Here is a 24,539-nt window from a genome sequence, read left to right as displayed (position 1 = left end):
AAATCTGCATGTGACCATTATACTCTTATCTCTGTTATGAATTGAGCCAGAACCGTAGAATTGAACACCGTTTAGGATCTGCCCCTAGAATCTGCCCTATTCTTTGAGGCAGTACAGTCTAGTAGCCTTTAGTAGCAAGGGTACCGGACTCAGAATCAGGAACTTAGGGTGCCATTCCCCCCTCTGTTGGGTGACCTGTGAGTTCACCCTTTGTCTTTTGTTGCCTGTTTAGACAGTAAGCTCCTCAGGGCTGGGGCTCTCTGTTTGTACAGCACCTAGCACACATTTGCTTAATTTATTTTTGTGTGAAATATTTTACTAAATATTTTTGGGTGTTTGGATATTTTTTAAACCTACTTTTTTTTTGTTACATTACCTCCCTTTCTCCATATTTCTGTTTTTCTGCTGAAAAGGAGAGTCAGTGGGAGTGGCAAGAAAGGGTGAGAAAAAATCCCCAACTTCCAATGTTTTCAGTGTTGGGGAGTTTGGCAAGGTGGAAGGATCCAGGAGAAATATGCAAAAATTTTGAAAGGGAGATTGTTTTCCCATGAAACTTTCTTCTTTTCTTTTAAAGCCAGTATTCAATACAAGAAAAAAAACTGACCCTCTTCTAATAAATAAGAACAATTTAGACTTGACGTGAATGAGAACTATTTGAGACACTTCACTTTTGGGCGTAGACCAAAGTCCTAGACAAGCCTGATTGCCCTTATATGGCAGCAGTACTGGAGGAGAAGAAAATTAGCAACCCATTTACTCTCTCTGAGCCTGGAAATTAGAGCCCAGCTTTTGTTTGGAACCGTGCCATTCAGAAGGACAGCCCTAAATCTGCTCCCTATCAACTGTAATACTGAAAACCCGCTTGCTTAATGCAGTTAGTGACAGGGCTTGTCAGTCTGATAACTCACAGGCTGACTGACAAGGAAGCATAGCAAACCCCAGTAGTGGAATTGCCAGCTGTTTCACTGTTAAATGTTCTTTCTGTAATAATTATCCAGCAAGAATATGTTTATTTGTGAAGAGCAGGGCCATTGTGAAATTAGGCTACCACGGGGGAACAAGCACACAATGGGCCAACTCTGTGAGTGGACTAGGGGAGAAATTGCCTAGAGTATCAATGGACAAAGGGCAATGTTTTGATATCTTACGGCTTTTGTCAGGGTCCTGCCACTACCTCTTGGACACTGTCTAGGAGGGCAGATAAAAATAAAAATATATTTTTAAAGTTCTATTTAAAATTATGCCAACCTATGTTCAGGCCTAAACTTACTATCATCCATTCAAATAATTGAAATGGATTAAAAATATATTCAAACAGTACATGTTTGCTGCCAAAGTTTTAAAGAAAGTCAAGCCACTGAACCAGTGGAAGTCACTGGCTGACCACCTGGAATCAGGTTCTAAACTAACTGTTGACAGTAGTAGCATCTTCTGCAGGTACAGAAAGAATATTTGCTTCACTTTGGTTCATTCGGCCAGTTCGGTTCAATGACTGGGCCATTCAAAGTTGAGAGATCATTTGGGAGTTGAAAAAGCAGGAAAGCTTATTTTTTCCTCATTCCAAGCAATGACTAAAAACAGGGTGTGTCCGGATGAAATCTACTAGGTCTAGAATCCTGAAGGACATGGTGAACAGAAACAATCAGTTCAATTCACTAACTACATATGTCAGGGTTCCCTCCCCAATCTGAACTCTAGGGTACAGATGTGGGGACCCGCATGAAAGACCCCCTAAGCTTATTTCTACCAATTTAGGGTAAAACTTCCCCAAGGCACAAACTTTTTGCCCTTGGAGGGTATGCTGTCACCACCAAGTGATTTAACAAAGAATTAGGGAAAGGACCACTTGGAGTTCCTATTCCCCCAAAATATCCCTCCCCTCAAGCCTTGCATCCCCTTCTGGGGAGGTTTGAGAATAAACAAGATGAGCACAGACCAGCCGTGGGTGTTTAGGGCCTTAAACACCCAGTTAGATTATTTAAAAACAGAACTTTATTAGAAGAACAAAACAAAAATAAAAGAACAACTCTGCAAGATTAGAATGGAAGATAATCTCACAGGCAGTCAGATTTAAAACATAGAGATCCCTCTAGGCAAAACCTTAAGTTACAAAAAGACACAAAAACAGGGATACACATTCCCTCCAGCACAGCAAATTTCACAAGCCAAAAACAAAAGGAAATTGAATGCATTTTCTAGCTAGATTACTTACTAACTCTATAGGAGTTGGATTGCTTGCTTTCTTGATCTGTCCCCAGCAGAGGCATCAGACAGACAGACAAACAAACAAAGCCTTCCCTCCCGCCCCTCAGATTTGAAAGTATCTTGTCCCCTTATTGGTTCTTTTGGTCAGGTGCCAGCCAGGTTACTGGAGTCTCTTAACCCCTTACAGGTAAGAGGATTTTATAGTACTGTATCAGAGCTTCTTAACCCTTTCCCTTTATATTTAAGACCACATATAATACTTCATTTGTTTAATTAATCAGTTAGCTTTCAATGCAAAACATGTTTTGATAGACTTACTCTTTTTGTTTCCAGTACATTTTAGGTAGTTTTATTTAACTAATAGAAAAAAATTTAAAATGCTGATTTTGTGCATTTTTAATTGAACTCCAATTTCCATCCAAATGCAGCATAATGCAAATCTCAAGTAAAAAGTAAATCACCTACTAAATTAGAAATGTATCAGTCATCATTTTCTAACATAAAAAAGTAAAAAGAATCTGAATACATTTGTTAAGCTGTATAATTGCTTAAATAAAGGTCTATAAATATAGTGTATCCCCCTGATTAGCAAAAAAGAAGTACCAAATTATACCAATCAATGAGAATCAATCTTTCTATGGGAAAATAACTAAAAAAGTACAAGTGAAAAACAAGGTTAAAATCAATTGATATTTTAAAAATATTTTAATCAGCAAGCAGGAAATCTTGATTTAAATAATTTGCCCTGCTGTCTCATGCTGATATCTGGAACTGGAAGGAACACTTGCTAAATATTTTGCCTGTCTTTGCTTTATGCAGACATCACAGACTCAAAGAACAATGAATAAGGACAATGTATATTGCAATGCCCAGGAGAAATAGGCTAATTCAGAGCAGAATAAAATCAGGTAGCAGGACAGCCCCATCCTATTCTGTTCAGGCTCTTATGCCACACTCAACACTGTGGCATCTGAACTCCATTTCAGTGTTCTGAAGTAGCCTTTTTCTTTACCAGAAAAACTGGCTGTGAGGGTTTTTTTAGTCTAAAGCAGGGGTTCCCAAACTTGGTTTGCGGCTTGTTCAGGGTAAGCCCCTGGCAGGCCACGAGATGCTTTGTTTACCTGAGCGTCTGCAGGTACGGACGCTCGCAGCTCCCAGTGGCTGTGGTTCCCCATTCCCGGCCAATGGGAGCTGCGGGAAACTGTGGCCCAGCCCGCGCTGCTTCCTGCAGCTCCCATTTGCTGGGAACGGCAAACTACAGCCACTGGGAGCTGCGAGCGGCCATACCTGTGGACGCTCAGGTAAACAAAGCGTCTCACGGAGCACCAGAGGCTTACCCTGAACAAGACGTGAACCAAATTTGGGAAACCCTGGTCTAAAGAAAGCATGTTTTAAGAACATAAAAACAGCCATAGTGGGTCAGACCAATTTTCCATCTAGCTCAGTATCCTGTCTTCTGACAGAGGCCAAAGCCAGGTGCTTCAGAGGGAATGAACAGAACAGGACAATTAGAGTGATCTAATTGGCCAGTCCTAGCTTCTGGCAGTTGGAGGTCTGGGGACACCCACAGTATGGGGTAGCATCCCTGATCATCTTGTCTAATAAGATGATGGTCCTTTCCTCCATGAACGTATATAATTCATTTCCTAATTCATTTCATTAATTCATTCAGTTACACTTTTGGCCTTCATAATATCCCCTGGCAACAAATTTGACAGGCTGGCTGTGCCTTGTGTGAAGAAGTACTTCCTTTTGTTTGTTTTAAACCTGTTGCCTCTTAATTTCATCGGGTGACCCCTAGTTCTTGTGTTATGTGAAGGGGTCAGTAACACGTCCTTATTCACTCTCTCCACACCAGTCATGATTTTATAGACCTCTTTCATATCCTCCCTTAGTCTTCTCTTTTCCAAGATGAACAGCCCCAGGTTTTTAAATCTCGCCTGGTATGGAAGCTGTTCCACCCTCCAACTCTGCCCCCCTCCCATCGTTTCTTCTTGCTCTTCTCTGTCCCTTTTCCAATTTTTTGATATGGGGCAACCATGCACTATTCAAGATTGCGCCAAATTCCAATCTCATTACCCCAATATAATTCCAGGGTAAGTGAGATCAAGCAAGCACACACATGAAATATGCTTAACAATTGCAACTACAAGTCATTTTAGGTGTAGTGCGAGCAGAGTGATCTCTTCAACAACATTTGTGATTCTGATACCGCTGCTCTGTTTGGCTCTTTCCATAAAACTTGTGAAGTCAGTGCTGTTCACCCATTGGCTTCGGTGTGGAGCGTGGGTCTCCTGATAGCTGGCAATGTTTCTGCTTCTGCTACCACTGCTTAATTTGAACACTTGTAGCCTAAGTCTGCAAGACTTTTCAACCAGCTGTTTTCCTAATGTAGTGGTGGGGTGACTTGACCACCTCCTGGGGTCTGACTCTTCAGTTCTGAGCTTCTAAGGGAATATAGCAGGGTGCAGAGTGGTGTTCCCTTTACTGGAATTGCTTGGACATCCAACATTCAAGTAACAAACACTTTCTTTTAACATTGGTCAGCCGTATACAGATGCATGTTATTGTAATGCCCTGTTATTTCTATTTATTTAGAAAATCTTTGCAGATGGGGTCCCTGAGTTTGCCTTGCAAAATGATGAATTCTAACCAGAGAATGGTTTATGTATCTCCTTTATTTTATTTATTTATTTATATACATTTCATTCCTAAACTCTGGGTGCATTTAGTGTTTAGCATTATTAACAATGCAAATTTTAATAATAACAAAAATCAAACCTTAAAAACATGCCTGCAAGATAATGGGCTCTGTCCCTTCCCCCACAGAACAGCTTCATTCCATCATGATTCCCCAGCCACCATGAAACCATATGAATCTTACAGTATGTCCCGCAGGTCACCAAAACTAGGCTCTCTGTGTAGGTATGCAGTATCACCAAGGTATCTGAGCTTGGACCGATGAGGATAGAGATTCGAGTTGGTTGAAATATGGACATAGTAATGTCATGAGAAAATTTAGCATTTCAAAGCTGTTAAAATTTCACAGGAATCAAAATGAAACCATTTTTTCTATGATTTTCATGGAATATTTTTGGAAAAAAATTCATATTGGTTTTCCTTTTTCTTTTTCCTTTTTTTTTTGGTCCACTGACTGTAATAGAATGAATGAAGGCCAAGATATTCTGTTTTTATTTTTCATTTTGGTACTCTGTATTTTTTCAAACATCCTCCATTTTGGGAAAAGAAAGTATTGGGAAAACGGAAATAATCTCTGACACTCCAGTTCTTCCAAAATTGAGCACATTCTGAAAAGTTAGAGTAGCAAAAATAAAACTGGAAAAAGAAATGAAAAAGCGTGTGTGGGGGGGGGGGAAGGAGGAGGGTAAGAGGAGGAAAAAAACCAAACCCAAGCTAAGATGTCATTCACTGAGGTGTGGAGAAGGGGGAGAATGAAGAAAGAAGAGAAAGAACAAACTTGAACATTCAACATTTCAATGTTTGAAAAAATTTTAAATGTCAAGGAAAAAAGCAGAAAAATTCAAACACACAAGTCTTTTCTCAAAGTTTTAAGTTTAGGAAAAAAAGTCCATATTTCATGGGGAGGGGGGAAGTTATGACCAGCTGTAATAGAAAGTTCCAGTGTTAAGGACCACTTTTGCCAATTAAGCGCTCATTTTGAAATCCTCAAATCGCCTGACACTATACTTTCCAAGTCCTTGATTGTTCTGAAGTGATTAACTTGTGTAATCTGCAACTTGCTCTGTCCAATGAGACCTCTAAAAAAAGGAGATCTTCTGTACTTCATGGACAGTAAAACTCCCTTGTTGCTTTTTCTAGGGGTTAGGCCTATCCCCAGAATCTTTGCCTGAAAGTTCCCCATCTCTGGACTGTTGAGCTCAGTAGCCAGCGGGCTCCCTCCCTCCATTTTAGAACCGGAAGGTGTACAGATACTATATACACAATGAAGCTGTTTAGTCAGTTAAAAGCTCAGGAATGAGAGCCAGGGGACCATTTAGGGATCTGGGGCAAAAATTGGGGATTGGTCCTGCTTTGAGCAGGGGATTGGACTAGATGACCTCCTGAAGTCCCTTTCAACCCTGATATTCTATGATTCTATGTTCTGTTCCTGGTTCAGCCACAGACTTTCTTGGGCCTTGGGCCAGTCACTTTCTTCCCTTCAGTTGAGTAATATTACTCCCTTACCTCAAAGGGTGTGCTGAGTTTTTGAGTCATTAATGTTTAGAAAGTGGTCTAAGATCATTAGATGGAAAGTACTGTTGGTACGATTCTCAGCGTGTCTGTTGGCCCAGTTCCATTCACTTCAACAGAACTACATCTGTTGAACTTTACTACCGGACTGCTCCTTTTTGCTATTTCCCCTTACAACTGGGAGGAAAAACAGTGACTGGTGCATATGTGATGTCTTGTGCTGACTATGGGATATCACCCAGAACCCATGAGGAGCTCAATGAAAGCACCAGATTCATTTCATGCCAAATGCAATAGCAAATGCATGGATCTTCTTCTGTCTTTCCATTCAAGTAATTTTATCATCATCATTCTTTGATCATTCTTATCAAAGGGGCCAAATTCTGTCTTCCAATGTGTGTGCAGGTCTCCCTTTGAAGTCAGCGGGAACCCCACATGTGCATTTTAGAGCAGGGTGTTTTACCCATAGATTGCCATTGCTCTTGTTCAGGCTATGCCTCCAATGACTACATATTCCAGCTTGATTTTCCTTTAAATTCGGAGGCTTCTTCCAAAGAAGGAAATTACACTGACTGGCACAACACTGTCAAAATCAATTGCCATGTGATACCATGGTCCTGTGGTTATGGTGCGGGTCTGGGACTCAGGGAACTAGAGTCCTGTCTATGCCACAGACTCCTCGGAAATCATGGGCAAGTTTCTTAGTTTCTCATCTGTGAAATGGGGATATCCTTTTCTTTGTCTATTTTGATTGCAAACTCTTTGGGGCAGAGACTGTCTGTTACTATGCTTATGTACAGAGCCTAGCATAATGGGGCTGTGATATCAGTTGAAACATCCTAGAGACTACCGTAATACAAATAATGATAAGTAGGCACTCTTGTAATACAAAAATATAATGTAATTGGACCCAGGAATCTGGGACAATTGTGGAATTAGACATCCAATAATTTATCCATCCCTTGATTAATTTTCATCCTGGCTATTTCCTAATGTTGGCTTCGATGGCAATTAGGATAAATTAAACTTCTAATGAACACACAATTGCTGGACTAGAATGGGATTATGGTAATTGTTAGTGTGGAGATGTACAGAAATTGGTTTCAGAAGCTTTTAGAAGAGTTAGTTATCTGATCAAAAATGAGATCAATGCAGCTGGTGCTAATTAAAGCAAATAGACAAAAGAATGCAAACAGTCTAATTTTGAATTTATTAACAGCATTAAAGCCTATACAGACAATGCAACTTGCATTTTGAGCATTATTGGGGGAAGAAAAAGGTGTCTTTAGAAAGTTGAAGGTCAGTTTTCATTTCCATTTGTCTTCTAAAGCGTTTAAAGGAAAAGCTGGGCTGTTAGAATATATGTGGCTAAGCATCAGACATGGACCTTTGGGAAACCTCAAATTACTAGTAATTAACTTTATTGCATGGGGTTAATTAATAAGAAGTAACTTAAATGGGCAGAAAATGTGTTCATCAGTTCATGATACAATTCTGTAAGTGATGATAATGATAACACAGTATTGTGCTTAGCACTTCACATCTTTTAAGTGCTGCACAAGCAGTAAGTATTTATTCTTACCTTACCTCAAAGGGGTTTGGAATTACTATCCCCATCTTACAGGTGGCAGAATTGAGATGTACAAGCCTTCATGGAAGCAGGGAATACAAGTAGCATTTTGGTGCAGGAGCTAAGGCAGGAAAGGTGTGTCGCCAGAGGGAGGAAGCATGGCTAAGGTGGACAAATCTGCACCCTTGCAAGCCCAATGTGATCCACTGAAGTGGGAGTGAAACTTAAGGTAGCCTAATGGCTGCTCTAGCTTGTACTAGGGGTTGTCCCAAGGCCCCAGAGGACATAAGAGCCGAGACAAATTCTGCCCCATGAAGCTGGTCAGAGATTTGAATTGTCTTATCCATTAGACCACCCTGCTTTTCTAGGATGAAGTGGCGAGGGTGCAGATATATTTTTCAATTGAACTGTGGTTGAGTTAAGGAATTTGCAGAAAAGACATTAAAGAAAGGGAATAGACATTCGAGAGTCATGTGTTCCTTTCCTGGAGATGCAGGTGACCTTGAGAAAGTCACTGCATCTCTCCATGCCTAAGCTTGCCTGTCTGTAAATAAGGATAGGAATACCTGCTTCACATGGGTGCTGGGGATGTTAATTAGCATTTGTACAATGCCTTGGGCTCTTTCTGCAAAATGGAGTTGTACAAATGCCAAGTAACATTGATGGGCTCTGTCAGCCACTACACAGGTTACACCTGTGAAGGGGACAGGACAGCAAAAGGCTGGATTTATGGCATTTGGGTAAAATTTTCAACAGTGCCTGAGTCCATGGAGAAAGTCAGTGGAACTAACTCAGGCCTTTTCAAAGTGCTTCCTCTTTATTCTTCCTTTGGGGCATCCAGGGTTCCTGTCTCCCATAAGAGGCAGGAGTCTGGCCGCTAGCGCAAATGGCACCTTGAGATTTATATGGACCTCTGTTGAGGTCCATGGCCAGCGACCCAGAGGTCTTGTGCCTCTTCGCTGACTCCTAGTTCTTCACTTCCCCTCTATCCCATTGGCAGGGCAACTCCTGCAGGAATCCCGCTATCAATAAACACTGGTTGCTATCCCTGAATATGCCTTCAGGGGTGGGGCATTCTGACTTATGGAGAGGGGCAGCAGGTAAGTTAATGTCAACAGTGGCCTTCGCAGAAGTTAGGGACATTGTGTCACAGAAAGCAGCTGTCCTCATTGATCCTTTCCCTGTAACTCAAGTAGGGTTGATGAAAACATACAAGATGGAGCAATTGTAGAGTCAATCACCACATGTGTTCTGAAAGTGTTCTGAACGCCAAAAGACCCCGGTCGTTGGTGGGCAGGAGCGAACCTGGGGCCTCCGGAGTTTAGTGCATGAGGCTCTACTGCATGAGCTGAAAGCCAACTGGCTGTTATCTAAGGCTGTAGAGCAGACTCATTCTCTGTCTCTTAGTGGTCTCAGTGCCACTAGATGAGACAGAACACCACACCCAGAAGGTGTGTGGGTTACACAAGCTTTTTTGCATCTGGTACTTTTATGCTTAATGACCCAACCCTTGTCTAGGTATGAATATAAACAGCAATTTGTTTGTCAGAGCCCTAGAGGAAGCAAGCTGTGCAAAGATCTTAAAGTTGCAGACCTCAGTTAAATAACACAGTGGGATCATTAGTAAATGATGACGCGAACCCACAGAAAAAACCCTGGTGTCTTTTTGTGCATGTGCCAACTCCACAGAGCAACCGAGCATGCTCCCTCCTGCCAAGGGCTACAGCTGGTGTAAATCAGTGTAGCTCCATTGACTTCACTGCTGATTTACCCCAGCTGAGGATCTGTCCCATTGAAAGGAGCAAAGGCTGGGCAGTTACAGCATGGGAACAGATCATGCAGTTGTAGTGCATGTGGAGTGGATGGATTGTCTTTCTTTCCCATCAACATCTAAGTGAATCACTGTGTGTTGTGACAAAGCTCTGTCCTTGCCTCCGTGGGTCTATCTGCCACCATCCCCGCTGGGGCGCCAGCAGTGACGGGCACCGGGATGACCTTTGCTGCTGCCACGTCCTTCCCCCCCTCAGATTCTGGGGGAGCCCCCCCAGCCGGCGGGAAGGGCCAGGGGAAGAAGAAGAAGGGGAAGGGTGCTGCTAAAAAGACCAGGCCCTCCATGGCAGGGGCTGTCCCCAATGCCCTGGCCCCACCACCAGCTGGGGCATCCCTCCCCGCTGTTCCCTCCACCAGCTCTGCGGGTGTCCCTCCCCCGACCCCCAGGGCGTACGCCCAGGTGGCAGCAGCCCCCCTGCCTGCCGCTATGTCATCTCTCCCGCCCACCGCCTCCGCTACCACCTAGAGCAGCCGGGGCCCCTTTCCCACCATGACCAGGAAGCACGGTGTCCGTTGCCTCCTTGTGCCTGCCTCGCCCCACGTGGAGACCTATGTGCGGGCGTTGGCGAGGATGGTGGGGCCCACGGCCATTGTGGCGGCCTCCAAAATGTATGGCAAGGTCGTCTTCTTCTTAACATCGGAGGCCGCCACCCAGGAGGTGGTGAAGAAGGGCCTGGCAGTAGGGGGCATGTTCATCCCCTTGGAGCTGCTAGGGGACCTGGGCGTCTGCCTGGTCCTGACCTCAGTCCCACCCTTTCTTCCCAATGCCGCCCTGTTACCCGCCCTCTCTACCCTGGGGAAGCCCATCTCTGTCATCAGCCCTCTACCGTTGGGCTGCAAAGACCCCACCCTCCGTCACATCCTCTCGTTCCGCCGGCAAGTGCAGCTTCAAATGCCGCCGGTGGCGCGTGACGGAGAGCGCGTGCTCGAGGGGTCCTTCCTAGTCCCCTACCAGGGGGCCCATTACCGGGTGCATTACTCCATGGGGGAGGCCCGGTGCTACCTCTGCCAGGCGATGGGGCACCTCCGGAGGGACTGCCCCTTGGCCTGGCTAGGAGGTGCATCTGGGACTCCCGAGCACCGGCAGGGCACCGGCCCCGTCATCGCCAGCGCCCCTGGGTGCCCGGTGCCTGAAACCACCCCTCCTCCTTCCCAGTCCACCATTGCTCACACTCGGGCCCAAGGGGCACCTCCCCATCTATGCCCAGACAAGCGGGAGAGCCCCACCCCTGCTGCTTGCAATCTGGCGGGGCCTGTGGAGGAGGGTGCGGCAGGGACACCGCCGGGCATGGGAGAGGGCCCGCCCCAAGGGGAATCTTCCCTCCCTTGTGCTGCCCCACCGTTATCCCCTCAAGTCCCTGAGCCATCGCCTCTGCCCCCTGACACGACCCCTGCTAGCCAGCCCCCGGATGATGCCATGGAGGGCTGGGCCCTAGTCCAGGGGAAGTGGAGCAAGTAGAAGGCTCGAGCTCCGTTCCTTCCATCTGACGCAGAGACCCCCCGGAAGACCAGGAAGGGAGGCACCGATGCCGAGCCTTCTGCTCTACCCACGGGTGTCTTCCATCCACCGGTGCCAGCTGGGGAAGACGTGGCAGCACTGGAAGGCGGTATCTCCCCTCCACGGGAATCCCTCTCCTCCAAGACCCCCGAGGCGCCATCTGAAACCTCAGTGTTTGCCTTGAGGCAACCATTGCGTCAGGTGCCAGCGGGGAGAATCCCGGGGTGATGGAAAATGATTTCCCATCCATATATGAGGAGATCGAGGCCCTGGGTCTGACCCTGGTCACCCAGGGGGAGGACGAACCTATGCCAGCGGGCCTCGATCTGGGCGACTTCACTCCAGCCCCCCTTTCCCCATGTTCCCTCCCCCTAACCGTTGCTTCCGCTCCCACCTCCGAGGAGCCCCTGGACTCCTCCATCAAGCCGGCTGCAGATGGCACCCTGCTGAGGGCCGCCGAGCCTGTTGAGGCGACAGCCAGTGCCATGCGGCCGGGACCCGAGCCACCAGGGGCACCACTCGTTGGTGAGGAACATTCGACCTCCTTCCTGGAAGGGGGTCCTACAGAAGAGAGTCCACCTCCTGATGCCGTGGCTGCCAAATCTACCATAGAGCCTGTGCCCGGCATCACTGAGAGCCCTCCCCCCGCCCAGAATCTCGCCTCTAACCCTGCCCCAGCCCCTGTCCCTATCCTGTCCATCTCCCGAGATGTTATTGCCGTCCCCGGGGCTGTCTCCTTCCCTTTTCCAATAGATGAGCCCCAGGGAGCGGCCTTTGTGTTTCTGTCCCGACCCACCAGGGGCTATTATCCTCCCTCCGCCGACCCCTATCGCCCCAGGGTTCCAGGCGGGCCTAGTGACGCCAACCCATCAGGAGCCCCGTCGGGGGTCTGCACCCTGTCTGCCCATCTCGGTGGGCCACGGGGCTGTACCAAGGGCCCCGTTGGGGAGTAACCAGGACACCGTAACCCCAGCCACCCATGTGCTGCAGGAGGAGTTGCAGGAGTTTTTAGAAGACGTCCGTGGCTCCCGCAACAAAGTACAGCTTGCTCTCCAGCGATGGCGGGACTTTAATCAAATCCTCCGGGCCGCAAGGGCCCTCATGGGGGAGGGTAAAAGGACCGGGAGGCAGGGCACCGCGGCCTACCAGCGGGTCCGCCTCTTCCATGACTCCTTACTCACCTACGGGGTAGGTCACGGACTGCTGCGCGGCCCGTCGGGAGCCGCGAGCATCCCTGCCAGCGAGGATCCCCCCAGCCCTCCTCATGGCACCTCTTACCATTGCAACATTGAACACCCATGGGTGTAGGATGGGTCTCCGCAGGTCCCAGGTGCTCTCCTTCCTTCGGAAGGGGGTACTCTGTGGTTTTCCTGCAGGAGACCCATACGGATCTGACCGCCGAAGACAGCTGGCAGCTGGACTGGGGGGACAGGGTCTACTTTAGCCATCTCACAATTCGTACGGCTGGAATGGTGACCCTCTTCTCCCCGACCTACGGCCCGAGATGCTGGGGGTCGCCGAGGCTGTGCCGAGCCGCCTGCTGCACCTCTGGGTCCGCATGGAGGGGCTCGTAGTCAATCTCGTTAACATCTATGCCCCGGCAGCGAGCCTGGAGCGGCTGCAATTCTATCAGCAGGCGTCCACCTTCCTCGGCACCTTTGATCCTCGTGAGTGCCTGGTCCTGGGAGGGGACTTTAACATCACCCTTGTGGAGCGGGACCGAGCAGAGCCCGGCCGCTGCCACTGTCCTCCAGGACATAGTCGAACACCACTCCCTGGTGGACGTCTGGCGCGACCACCATCCGGATGATACTTCCACGTTCATCTTTGTCCGGGTGGAGGCCCATCGGTCGCGCCACTCCCGGTTGGACTGCATTTATTTATCACGCTTCCATCTTTCATGAGCCCACTCCTCCAGCATCCGGCCGGCCCCATTTTCTGACCATCATTTAGCCACCGTGACAGCCTCCCTCTGCGTGGAGAGGCTGGGGCCGGCCTATAGGCATTTCAACAACAGCTTACTGGAGGATGCGGGCTTTGTGGCGTCCTTCTGGGAGTTCTGCCTGGCCTGGCGAGGGCAGCGGCGTGCCTTTCCCTAAGCGCGGCGGTGGTGGGACCTAGGGAAGGTGCGCGCCCAGCTCTTCTACCGTGACTACACCTGGGGCGCCAGCCAATGGAGGGATGCGGCGATAGAGCAGTTGGAATGGGAGGTCTTAGAACTGGAGAGGCATCTGGCCGCCAGCCCCGAGGATCCGCCCCTCTGTGGAGCATTCCAGGAGAAGCGGAAGGAGCTCCGGGCCCTCGAGCACCATTGGGCCCGGGGTGCCTTTGTTCGATCCCACATCCATCTCCTTCAGGAGATGGATCGCGGCTCCCGCTTCTTCTATGCGCTGGAGAAAAAGAGGGGGGCCAAGAAATATGTCATCTGCCTTTTGGCAGAAGATGGCACCCCCATCATGGATCCGGTGGAGATGTGCAGGAGAGCGAGAGCCTTCTACGCAAGCCTTTTCTCCCCAGATCCGACCGATCCTAACACTTGCAGAGTGCTCTGGGAGGATCTCCCTACGGTCAGCATGGGCAACCGAGACGGGCTAGAGCTCCCTCTCACTCTGGCCGAGTCCTCGGAAGCCCTCCTTCGCATGCCCACCAATAAATGTCCGGGCATGGACGGGCTGACTGTGGAGTTCTACCGCGTGTTCTGGGACGTCCTCGGCCCAGACCTAGTCACCGTCTGGGCCGAGTCTTTGCAGAGCGGGGTCCTCCCTCTTTCATGAGGCGAGCCGTGCTCACCTTATTGCCGAAGAAGGGGGACCTCCGCGATTTACGAAATTGGCATCCCGTCTTGTTCCTCAGCATGGACTACAAAGTCATGGAAAAAGCAATCTCGCTGCGGCTAGGGTCCGTGCTGGCGGACGTGGTCCGACCAGACCTACACCGTCCCGGGCCGCAGCATCTTCGACAACTGTATCGGGTCCGGGACCTTTTGGAACTCGGGTGTAGGGATGGTCTGTCGTTCACCCTCCTGTCCTTAGATCAGGAGAAGGCGTTTGACAGGGTGGATCACAGGTATCTCCTGAGCACTCTGCAAGCATTTGGCTTCGGACCCCAGTTTGTGGGTTTTCTCCGGGCGCTGTACACCTCTGCAGAGTGTTTGGTCAGGATCAACTGGACCCTGACCGAACCGCTCAGCTTCGGGCGAGACGTACGGCAGCGGTGCCCCCTCTCGGGCCAGCTGTACGCTCTGACGATCAAGCCCTTCCTCTGTCTCCTCCGAAGGAGGTTGACAGGGTTGGTGCTGCGGGAGCCGGAGCTGTGGCTGATCCTTTGGGCGTACGCTGATGACGTGGTCCTTGTGGTCCAGGACCCGGGCGACTTGGCACGGGTGGAGGCTTGCCAGGCCATCTATTTGGCAGCCTCCTTCACGCAGGTCAACTGGGTCAAGAGCTCTGGCTTGGTGGTAGGGGACTGGTGGCAGGCGAGCTCCCTCCCACCCGCGCTTCAGGCCATCCGGTGGAACATGGGTCCGCTGCTTTATCTCGGCATTTACCTTTCTGCCACGCATCCCTCTCCACCGGAGAACTGGCAGAATTTAGAGGCTGGGCTGACAGAGCAGCTCTGGAAATGGACAGGACTACTCTGGTGCCTTTCCCTTCGAGGGAGAGTGCTGGTGCTTAATCAACTAGTCCTGTCCATGCCCTGGTACCGGCTCAACACCCTGGTCCCGACCCCGGGTTTCCTGGCCACCCTCCGGACATCGATTCTGGAGTTCTTTTGGTCATGACTGCACTGGGTCCCTGAAGGGGTTCTCCATCTACCCCTGGAGGAGGGAGGGCAGGGCCTGAAATGTCCGCTTACTCACGTCCATGTCTTCTGCCTCCAGGCCCTGCAGAGGCTCCTTTATGGTGCAGGTAGTCCGGTGTGGAGCATGCTGGCGCACGCCTTCCTGCGCTGCTTCCGAGGGCTCTGATACACCCGGCAGCTCCTTTATCTCCATCTGAGAGGTCTTCCGCAAGACCTCTCCGGGCTGCCTGTCTTTTACCAGGACCTCCTCCGGACCTGGAAACTCTTTTCAACGACCAGGTCCGTGGCGGCCACCGAGGGGGCAGATCTCCTCGCGGAGCCCCTGCTACACAACCCCCAGCTCCGTGTGCAGGTGGCCAAGTCCCGCTCGGTGCGCCAGAGGTTGGTCCTGGCAGAGGTCACAAGAGTCGGAGACCTCCTGGACTATGACCGGGGAGACTGGCTGGATCCCCTGACGCTCACTCAGCGCATGGGGCTCTCCAGACCTTGTATTCCCCGGCGCATACTTAAGGAGGTGAAGGCCTCTTTGCTGCCCGCTGCTTGGGTTTATCTCGACTGGGTCCTGCACGAGGGCATGCCCCACCCACCCCCTACCTCAGGCCCGCTGGACCTTTTAATTGGACCCCTGCCCCGTGGACCCAACCGACACCCTCACCTCTTCACTGTAAGCCGGATGTATGAGATGCAGCCGGTCTGCTTTCAAACCGTGCCAAGAAACAATCTATACACGCTTGTGCTCCACACCCTTCATGCCCTCACCCTTCTGTCCCACCCCGATACAAAATGGCGGGACCTCCTGCCACCTTTGGAGGGTGAGGAGCCCCGGTGGGCCAGCCTATATTCCACCTTAGTCCCAAGGCCCGCCGGGGATGTCAGTTGGCGGCTCTTTCACGGAGCCATGAGCACAGGTGTGTACTTGGCGCGGTTCACCTCAATCCCAGACACCTGCCCCTTCTGCGGCTTGAGGGAAACCCTGGCACATATATACCTGGAGCGTGCCAGGCTGCAGTCCGTATTCCGGCTCCTCACCAATATTTTATTACGCTTTTGGTTGCACTTTTCCCCTCACCTTCTTATCTATGCACTCCCTATCCGTGGCCCCACAAAGTCATGGGATCTCCTGGTCAACCTCCTCCTGGCCCTAGCTAAAATGGCCATCTATAAAACCAGGGTGAGGAGGTTGGCCGATGGAGTCTCCTGTGACTGTGGGACCTATTTCCGATCTTCAGTCCGTTCACGTATCCGGGCAGAGTTCCTCTGCGCGGCGTCCTCTGACTCCCTTGACGCCTTTGAGGAGCAGTGGGCGCTGTCTGGGGTTCTCTGCTCGGTGTCCCCATCCGGTTCCCTTCGTTTGACCCTTTGACCACACTCCTGTCCCTGTTATTTCATTAGTTGTCCCACGGAATTTTTTGGCATCTAGGTTCTGTGGATCCCCCTTTTAGGCTGGGGGGGGATCCTTTAGCGGTGGACGGGCTTCGCCCACCCACTTCCCAGATCCCAATAAGACTACTTTTCTATAGCCATCTGGCCTTGCCCCGTCACAGTATACACAGGTTACTGACTGAAAAATCAAACATACAACATCAAGGAGATTATCCAATATACAGTAGAAAATAAAAACATTGGGGGAAGCTCTGCTTTGAGTTACGCTACTGTAACACCAACAACAAAGTGACTCTGATTTTACACCGGTGTAATGGAGATCAGAATTTCTTACTTCACTTTAGATTGGATTTGCCTCCCACAGCTTCTGCTTCTATTCAATTCCCTTGCTGCATACTGTTATACCTCTTTCTTCTTTTAATACTCACTTGGCAATAATGCTTTGGAGGAACACCAACTAAAATGAAGAGATGAACAGAGAATACACAATTCATAAACACGTTTTTGTCCTTTACTTTGAGGCTTATGTATTGTTTGTGCTTACACAGCTGAAGTGCAGCTTAATTTTTATAGCTGCAAACCACATTAGACCAAAGGAGAGAGGTGGGAGAAGGGGGGGAAGGAGCCTTCTCTTTTGAAACAAGATCTTCTATAGCTTTTTCACCTGGTATTTGTTCTCCTTATCTGAGATCAGAATGAAAGTGGCATTTTGGTTTCTTAGGGACAGAAAACAAGCTGGGTATTTTCTTGTTAGTAAGGGCTTCTCTTTGAATGTATTATGTGTGGTAATGGGTATTTGTTTTGAATGTTGTTGTTTCGAGTGTATCAGAGGAAGAAATAATTATTTCAGCCATTGTGTGAAGTGATGCCGTTCCAGGAAGCTTTGGGTGCGGGGGGGGGGGGGGGAGGCGGGGACACTTCCTTGCCTGTGCTATCTCTGCTGAAATGCTTACAATTAATTGGCTTTTTTTTTAACATCTCCAATTAGATGTTTGCCCAACTACTGTGAACATGGAGGAAAATGCTCCCAGTCCTGGACCACCTTTTACTGTGATTGTAGCAAAATGGGTTACATGGGAGAAACCTGCCATAACTGTAAGTAAACCAGTTAAGCATACTTGGATAAGGCTGGCCTGAATGAGATTGTGGTGCTAAAGCACAGAGGGAGTGCTTCAAGAAGTCATCTGTTATTACAGGAAGCAATAGACTCTGCTCAGACAGGATTGCAAAGGGTCAGCAGTTGACTACAAACAGCCAAGGAATCCATTACACAAACGCACAAGTCTCTTGACACACTTGAAGAAGAATTTCTGGAGATAAATCAAAAGTCAAAGGACACACTTTTGTTCTCCTTTATCTTATTTTCTCATCTCCTCTTTTTCAGCAGCTACCAAAGAATTGGGTTTCTTTTTCTAACTTGCTGTTTCTGTATTTTTCACATTTTACAGGTTCATCCAGATATCTTGCTGTAGAAAAATGTTTGTGTGTATTTTTGAGGGACTGGTCATACCACTGCTATTTAACACGCCTATGATAGTGATGGGAACAGGTAGTGTGGTGAAGAGGGGGGTTGAAGTCTGATGTCAGGTGATCGGTACTTGTGCCAATGTAACATGTCTGTGGGCTGCAGAGGATATGTACTGTTAAATAATTTTTTTATTGTATATGGTTTTGTAACATCATGTGTGTGTGGAGGCAACTTTAACTGTTTCACAACAAAGTTTTTACTTATTAATATAACTGTATATTAATTATATCTGGTCAAAATGTATCAAATGACTATGTTCTGATGACATTTCAGAATTTAAAATACTGTAGCAGGGTAGCTACATAGCTGGTCAATTTCCTTTGTACTTTTATTACATTTCAAATTTTGGAGTGAAAAACTGAAACATTTTAAAGAAAATATTCCTAATTTGTTTCTCTGTTTTTTGCCCAGGTCTAATAGGGCATACAATAGGCATACAAAGAGGAATATGTGTGTGCACACACACACTCGTGCACACGCACACACACAGAGATGTGCACACACACACAGAGGCACATATACATCTCTGTGTATGTCCACCAAGGGGCTTGAGGGATAAAGCCTTTTACCTCCCTTGTTGGTGCCAGTGGGAGAAGACAGACTAGGCCATGCTTCATTTGCATTTTTATTATCCACCTCTCTACCATGAAAAGTTTGATTTTTTTGATTTTTTTAATTTTCCTTTAAGTTTTGAGTATAGAAGTAATTAATTCTATTTCACCTTATTGTGTAACAAGAGGGCAAAAGAACTGTACTAAATATTCCCTGGGCGAGGGGTCACTCTAACCAAAACCCAGTGTGCAGGGGTGTGGTCTTGGAGCATGAGAGCAGAGTAAAAGCCTTTCTTACTTTGTGGTGAGAGGTCTGATTCCAAGACCCAAGGACTTTGTATTATGAGTTTTTGTATAAATGCCACACTAACCCATCTCCAACATGATCCATTTCTTGTGGAATAAGGGTATGCCATGTAGTAGTGGTGGCAAGAGCCCAATCTTTATTATTTGGCCTCAGTCACATAATGTAGTCTAAGGTTCCAAAAGGTTACAGCTCTGATAAATGTTCAGTGACCCTTATTCCAGTAGGTTCTGTTACCTCCTTAGATTTTCATCTCCCACTTCTGTATTTCTGTGATTTTAAGGCTAAGAGCTATATTATAGCTTTCAGAAAGTCTATCCTTTCTTGGCTTTATTAGTCTTTCAGCAGAGCACTGAACATTGGTATAAAAGACGACAAGAAATATCTGAAATGGCTAAATTCTCCAAGTTCTGGAGTTGTCCATATGTCCAAATGCTTTGGGAGAAGATAATAGAATTTAATTTAACTCTTGATATTTGCTTTGGTACGTGATGAATCTTGCACATGCCTTTCTATGCATCTTGAACATGCCTCAGTGGCCTTTCTAGCTGCCAGAGGATGACCCCTATAAGAGTGGATATGTCCTAGAGCTCTCAATTCAATGTAGGCGTAGCATAAGTGAGCCCCTGAGCCTTGAAAGGAGACTTTTAATAATAATGCCACTCAGGGTTGCCAACTTTGAGGCATAAAAAATGGGTCATCTCGCTGGACCTCATATCCCACCACGTACAATCCATATACCACCTGCCCACCCCACACTCAGTGCACTGTGTTCCCACCCCACTTCCAGAACATGGTACCAGCTCAGGGGGTTCCTGCTCTTGGGGCTGCCCTGGGCTTTGACCTTGCCAAGCAGGACACTGTGCTGGCCGACTCCACCCCGCTCCTGCCTGGTGGTCACCCCTGCAACTGGTAACTGCACAGAGATGACTGGGTATGCCATCCCCCAGCTCCCCCATCCTGCTTGCTGCTCCTGAGATGTCCCGTCCCAGTGACTCCCAGACACTCCAGAGACAGATCTGCCTCTGGGCAGGTGCTTCCACATGCAGCTTCCCCCAGGACAGCCACCGGGGCTGAGGGATCCCATGGGAACATGACTGGCAAAACCCAGGACTTTTAGTGTCCCAGGACACCTTTCCTGGGACAGCTACCTAAAAGATGGATGATCTGGGGGCAAACCAGGACAACTCTCACTGTTACGGCACAGAACGCTTCTGATCTGAGAGTCCTAAAGTGTTTCATATACATTGAGCCATATCCTCAGCTTCCATGGAGCTACACCATTTAAAAAGAGCTGAGGGCCTGGCCTATTGTCCCATAAAACCTCTGTAAAGTAGAGAAGTACTATACCCATTTTATGGATTGGTCAAATGAGGCTTTGAGAGAGTAACTAATTGGCTTCTAGCAGTAAGTCAGGTAGAGTAGCATCCAGGAGTACTGAATGGCCAGTTTCTTACACTAACCACTACATAATGTTGTCACTATCAGCGCACTCCCAGGATAGATGCTTCCCAAAGTATTTGAACATCTGTATTGGAGGTTTATGACTCAGCCATGCATGTGCTCAATAGTCATATCAAGCCTACTCTTAATTGCATAAGCTCCTCTCATAGCATCTTTCCCATTTGTGAATATGAATTGTCTTTCTGTCTGCTGAGCTTGTTGTAAACATCTTATCTGCACTCCCCTTCAACACAGATATCTGCAGAATGTGCATGTAGGGCCTTTTCTTTTGTGTTTTCAAAAAAACAAGCAAACAAACAATAATTCAGTTCTTTGTTTTCCTTATCTTTTTTTCTTTCTTCAATAACACAATGGATTTTCTGCTCTGGAATTTGTTCCTGGTGTTCCAAGCTGGAGCAAGTAGGGGACAAATTCCACACTTTTTCAGGTCTGCCTTTGTCTGGTCTGACCGCCTTTGAAACGAATGTGCTCCCCCAATTCACCTCCACATCCCTCTCTCTCTCTCTCGATCTCTGAGCAGTTACATTTCAGTGCTCCCAAGAGCAAGGCACATGTGCTTTGCTTTCTCATGACAATTCTACATCCTGTTTCAGTGGTTCTCAGGTGTCTTTTTTCATTCTCCTTTTCTCCTCTTCCAGCTCCTCCTTTTCCTTCGTCCTCCAGCATTGCTCCTGTCAGGAGCAGGTTAGGCATTCCTTGTTCTTTCATCCTATCTGTCACATGTGATCCTGGGTCTAGTGCGGGGTGCAGTAGCTCTGCAGCCAAGAGACTGACATGCAGCCCTGACCCAAACCTCAGTGGGGCAGGGACCAAACAGAATTGGTTGAAGTGACCCCCCCACCCCGGCCAGAGGCTTGGTTTGAATTCTAGGGAAATTTTGTGATCCCTGAGAAGGGTGACCAGATAGTAAGTATGAAAAATCGGGACATAGTATGGGTGTGTGTGGGGGGGGGGAATAGGCGCCTATATAAGAAAAAGCCTCAAATATTGGGACTGTCGCTATAAAATCGAGACATCTAGTCACTCTATCCCTCAGGATAATAAAAAGATCCCTTGTGATTGGCCAGTAAGATGACATTGTGGTTAGATTAATTTTCAGCTGTCTGTGGAAATAATACATTCCTTATCAGATCAATAAATATGTATTTTAAAAAGGGACAATAAGCCATCTGTCATCCAGGCATATCACAGCAGAGTCTATATTAGTCCATCGACAGCAGAGCTGTCAAAGCCAGTTTTTAGCAGTGGAGATTTCAGTTTTTGGCATTTAACATGACAATTGTTACCCTCACCCTCATAGTACAACCATTCCCATAATTTATTGCCTGCATTAATACTTCTGCTGTTAAAGCAAGGAGAGAAGGAACATCCCTGATGCATATTGCTTTATTTGTTGTTGCTTACAAGGATGTTTGATCAAACACTCATCGTTCTGAGCCTATGAGAGCAAAGCTCGTGATGAAATTGCATGATATGCCACATCTGCCATTAACTAAAGACTTGTTTAATCCACCACAAGGTCATCTGCCCTCACAGCACCCATTGTGGATAAGTTTACCAGGTGAGGGATTTATGGTAGAGGACACATGGGGAGCTTCATGGTCCACAGAGAAAATGACAAATAATGATCTTGTCTCAGAGCATACTCAGCATCAACCTGTGTTTGATTCACCACAAAGGCAATGGAGCCTTCTCAATCGGTTTTGTATCAGACACGGAACTTGTGCTGCAGCAAAATTTTGGTGGTGTTTTAGAGACCGTCCGCTATTTCAATGTGGGCAGCCCCAAACCATCACGCACATTGTTGTGGACTGCAAAAAGACTGGAAGTCTTCATGCCTTGAACATTGTTGATCAGAACTCTGTGGTCTGGCTTGATTGGATTGAATATGCCAAGTAAATATAGAGCAAATCTGTAGGGCCAGATGTATATATGAACTGGGTAAAATAATGATATTGAATCTTCATCTTGGGATCTCAAAGCACTTTAGTAAGAGTTCTTAACAGCACCCTTTTATGGTAGGGCTAAGTATTAAGGAGAATTGACTTTCCCAAGGCCGCTGCTGGAATTAATGGCAGAACTGGAAATAGAACCCAGGGTTTTGATGCCCAGTTGACTGCTCCAATCATCAGACGCAACTTCCATCTTGTGATACAGTTTATTTTTTCAAAAGTCCTTTTTTCAAAGAATCAGAAAGCAGAAAGGAAATTAAATGAGCCAGAAAGGATCTCACCACACCAAACTCAACTAGCATTTTGCATGCATGCACATTTGCCATGTATCAATTACCATCTCATCCGTCCACTGTTTGGTAATACCTGTGCATTCCATTAAAAGCAAGGTTTAATGTTCTCTAGATTTTCTTAATCCTTTTATCTGCTACATCACCATAAATTGATTCTGAGTTGCTTCTGCCTGATTTTAGTAAAATCACTCATGCAATCAGAGAACAGCAATACCATGTGATAAGTGACCAATAAGAAGTAATCTACGCAGCTCATATTTTCAATATAAGCTACTGAATATTTGCAATGAACTGTTTGTGAACAGTTCCCAAAGTAATTATAAATACACTGGGAAATAAATCTTGGAAAACTGATTTTTTAAGTGAATGAATTTGTTGAATGATTTATGTGTTGTCAGCTCTAAAAAGGTGGTGGATCGCATAAGGCAAACTTTTAATGGGTGCTGATGAGGAGCTAGTGTTTGTGGTTCATATTGGTATAAATGATTTAAAGAGCTGTCAAAGATAAATCCTGGAACCTTAGCTTAGTTTACTAGAAAATGGTCAAAGTCCAGAGTCTCCACAGTAGCTTTCTCTGCAATGAGTTTAGTTCAACATGCAGGGTTAAGGACTTTAAGTATACTAATCACAGGGGGAATAATTGGGAAAGGCAGAGCCTATAAAGAAAGGGTGGACTCCCCTTTAATCAAAGTGGAACTAGACTGCTGGCACAGAAAATGAACATGGTTGGGGAATTATTTCAACTAGGAGTTTGGAGAAAAGCTGGCAGGTGCTTAGGCCAGACAAAGCCAGCTGCTAAGGATGTCAGTAATGAAAGGGTATCTCTGTGTTCAGTGAAAGATCATACAGAAATTGCAGTTGAACTGAGGGTGGGAGCAAGATGAGTTGGAAGTAAATTTCAGTAAACTTGCAGGCTATCAGATTGAGGCTATCCCTATGCTGCGGTGGGATTGCAGCTCACATAGGTATCTATACTCCCGCTAGCTTTAATCTAGCTAGCACAGCTTAAAACATAAGGAAACATATGGTGGTGTGAGCTTCAGAGGGAGATGTCCAAGCTTACCCGGAGCCCTGGGTAAAGGCTCACATTGCAAGCTGAAGCCTGTGCCACTGTGTCTGCCGTCACTCACCGGATTGCATTATACATGTAGCCAAAGAAGCCTAATAGAAATGGGTACAATGAAAAATTTGACCCCAAGCCTGCAAACATATATATGCTTATCTTTTTTATTATGTTCTACATAGTAAGGAAAACAGTTATGAAAGAGTAAGCTCTATTCTGGCTTTTATACATTATCATCACCAGAGTTGCTAACTTAAAATTAAGCATGTGGTTAAGGGTTATGCTGAATAGTGATGGAATTACTAAGGGATTTACAGTTAAGCCAGGCTTAACTGCTCTACTGAATCAAGGTATACAGGGCCAAATGAAAGAGAGAGCTAATCCACTGTCAGACCTGTTCATTAAAGATGTGATAAGCTTATTAGATAGGTGCCAATTTTATCAGATGTTATGGGGTGTTACAGGAATCATATAATGCACCTCTGTGGCCCGTGTTATGCAGGAGGTAAAACTACATGTTCACAATGTGCCCTGATGGCCTTAACATCTTTGAACATAAGAGCAGCCATAATGAGTCAGATCAATAGTCCATCTAGCCCTGTCTTCTGACAGTGGCTAGTGCCAGAAGCTTCAGAGGGAATGAAAAGAACAGGGAAACTATCAAGTGATCCATCCCTTATTGTTAGGGCCCTACCAAATTCACGGTCATGAGAAACGCGTTATGAACTGTGAAATCTGGTCTTTTGTGTGCTTTTACCCTAGACTATACCGATTTCACAGGGGAAACCAGCCCAAAAGGGAGTTGCAGGGGGATCGCAAGGTTATCTTAGGGGGGTCGTGGTATTGCCACCTTTACTCTGCACTGCTGCCTTCAGAGCTGGGTGG

At 47.1% G+C, this 24,539-nt stretch overlaps 1 protein-coding gene across 1 annotated transcript in view; it reads left to right on the top strand.

Annotated features, from left to right (window-relative positions):
* Positions 1-24,539, top strand: part of CNTNAP5 (contactin associated protein family member 5) — a 310,836-nt gene that overhangs the window by 130,693 nt on the left and 155,604 nt on the right. Inside the window, 1 exon segment of the mRNA XM_038421715.2 lies at positions 17,488-17,594. Coding sequence (XP_038277643.1) covers positions 17,488-17,594 — 107 coding nt within the window.

The sequence above is a fragment of the Dermochelys coriacea genome, chromosome 11 (genome assembly GCF_009764565.3).
Source record: "Dermochelys coriacea isolate rDerCor1 chromosome 11, rDerCor1.pri.v4, whole genome shotgun sequence".
In the NCBI taxonomy this organism is placed as follows: domain Eukaryota; kingdom Metazoa; phylum Chordata; order Testudines; family Dermochelyidae; genus Dermochelys; species Dermochelys coriacea.
The sequence above is the reverse complement of the archived record's forward strand: the minus strand, read 5'-3'. Positions and strand labels throughout refer to the sequence as shown.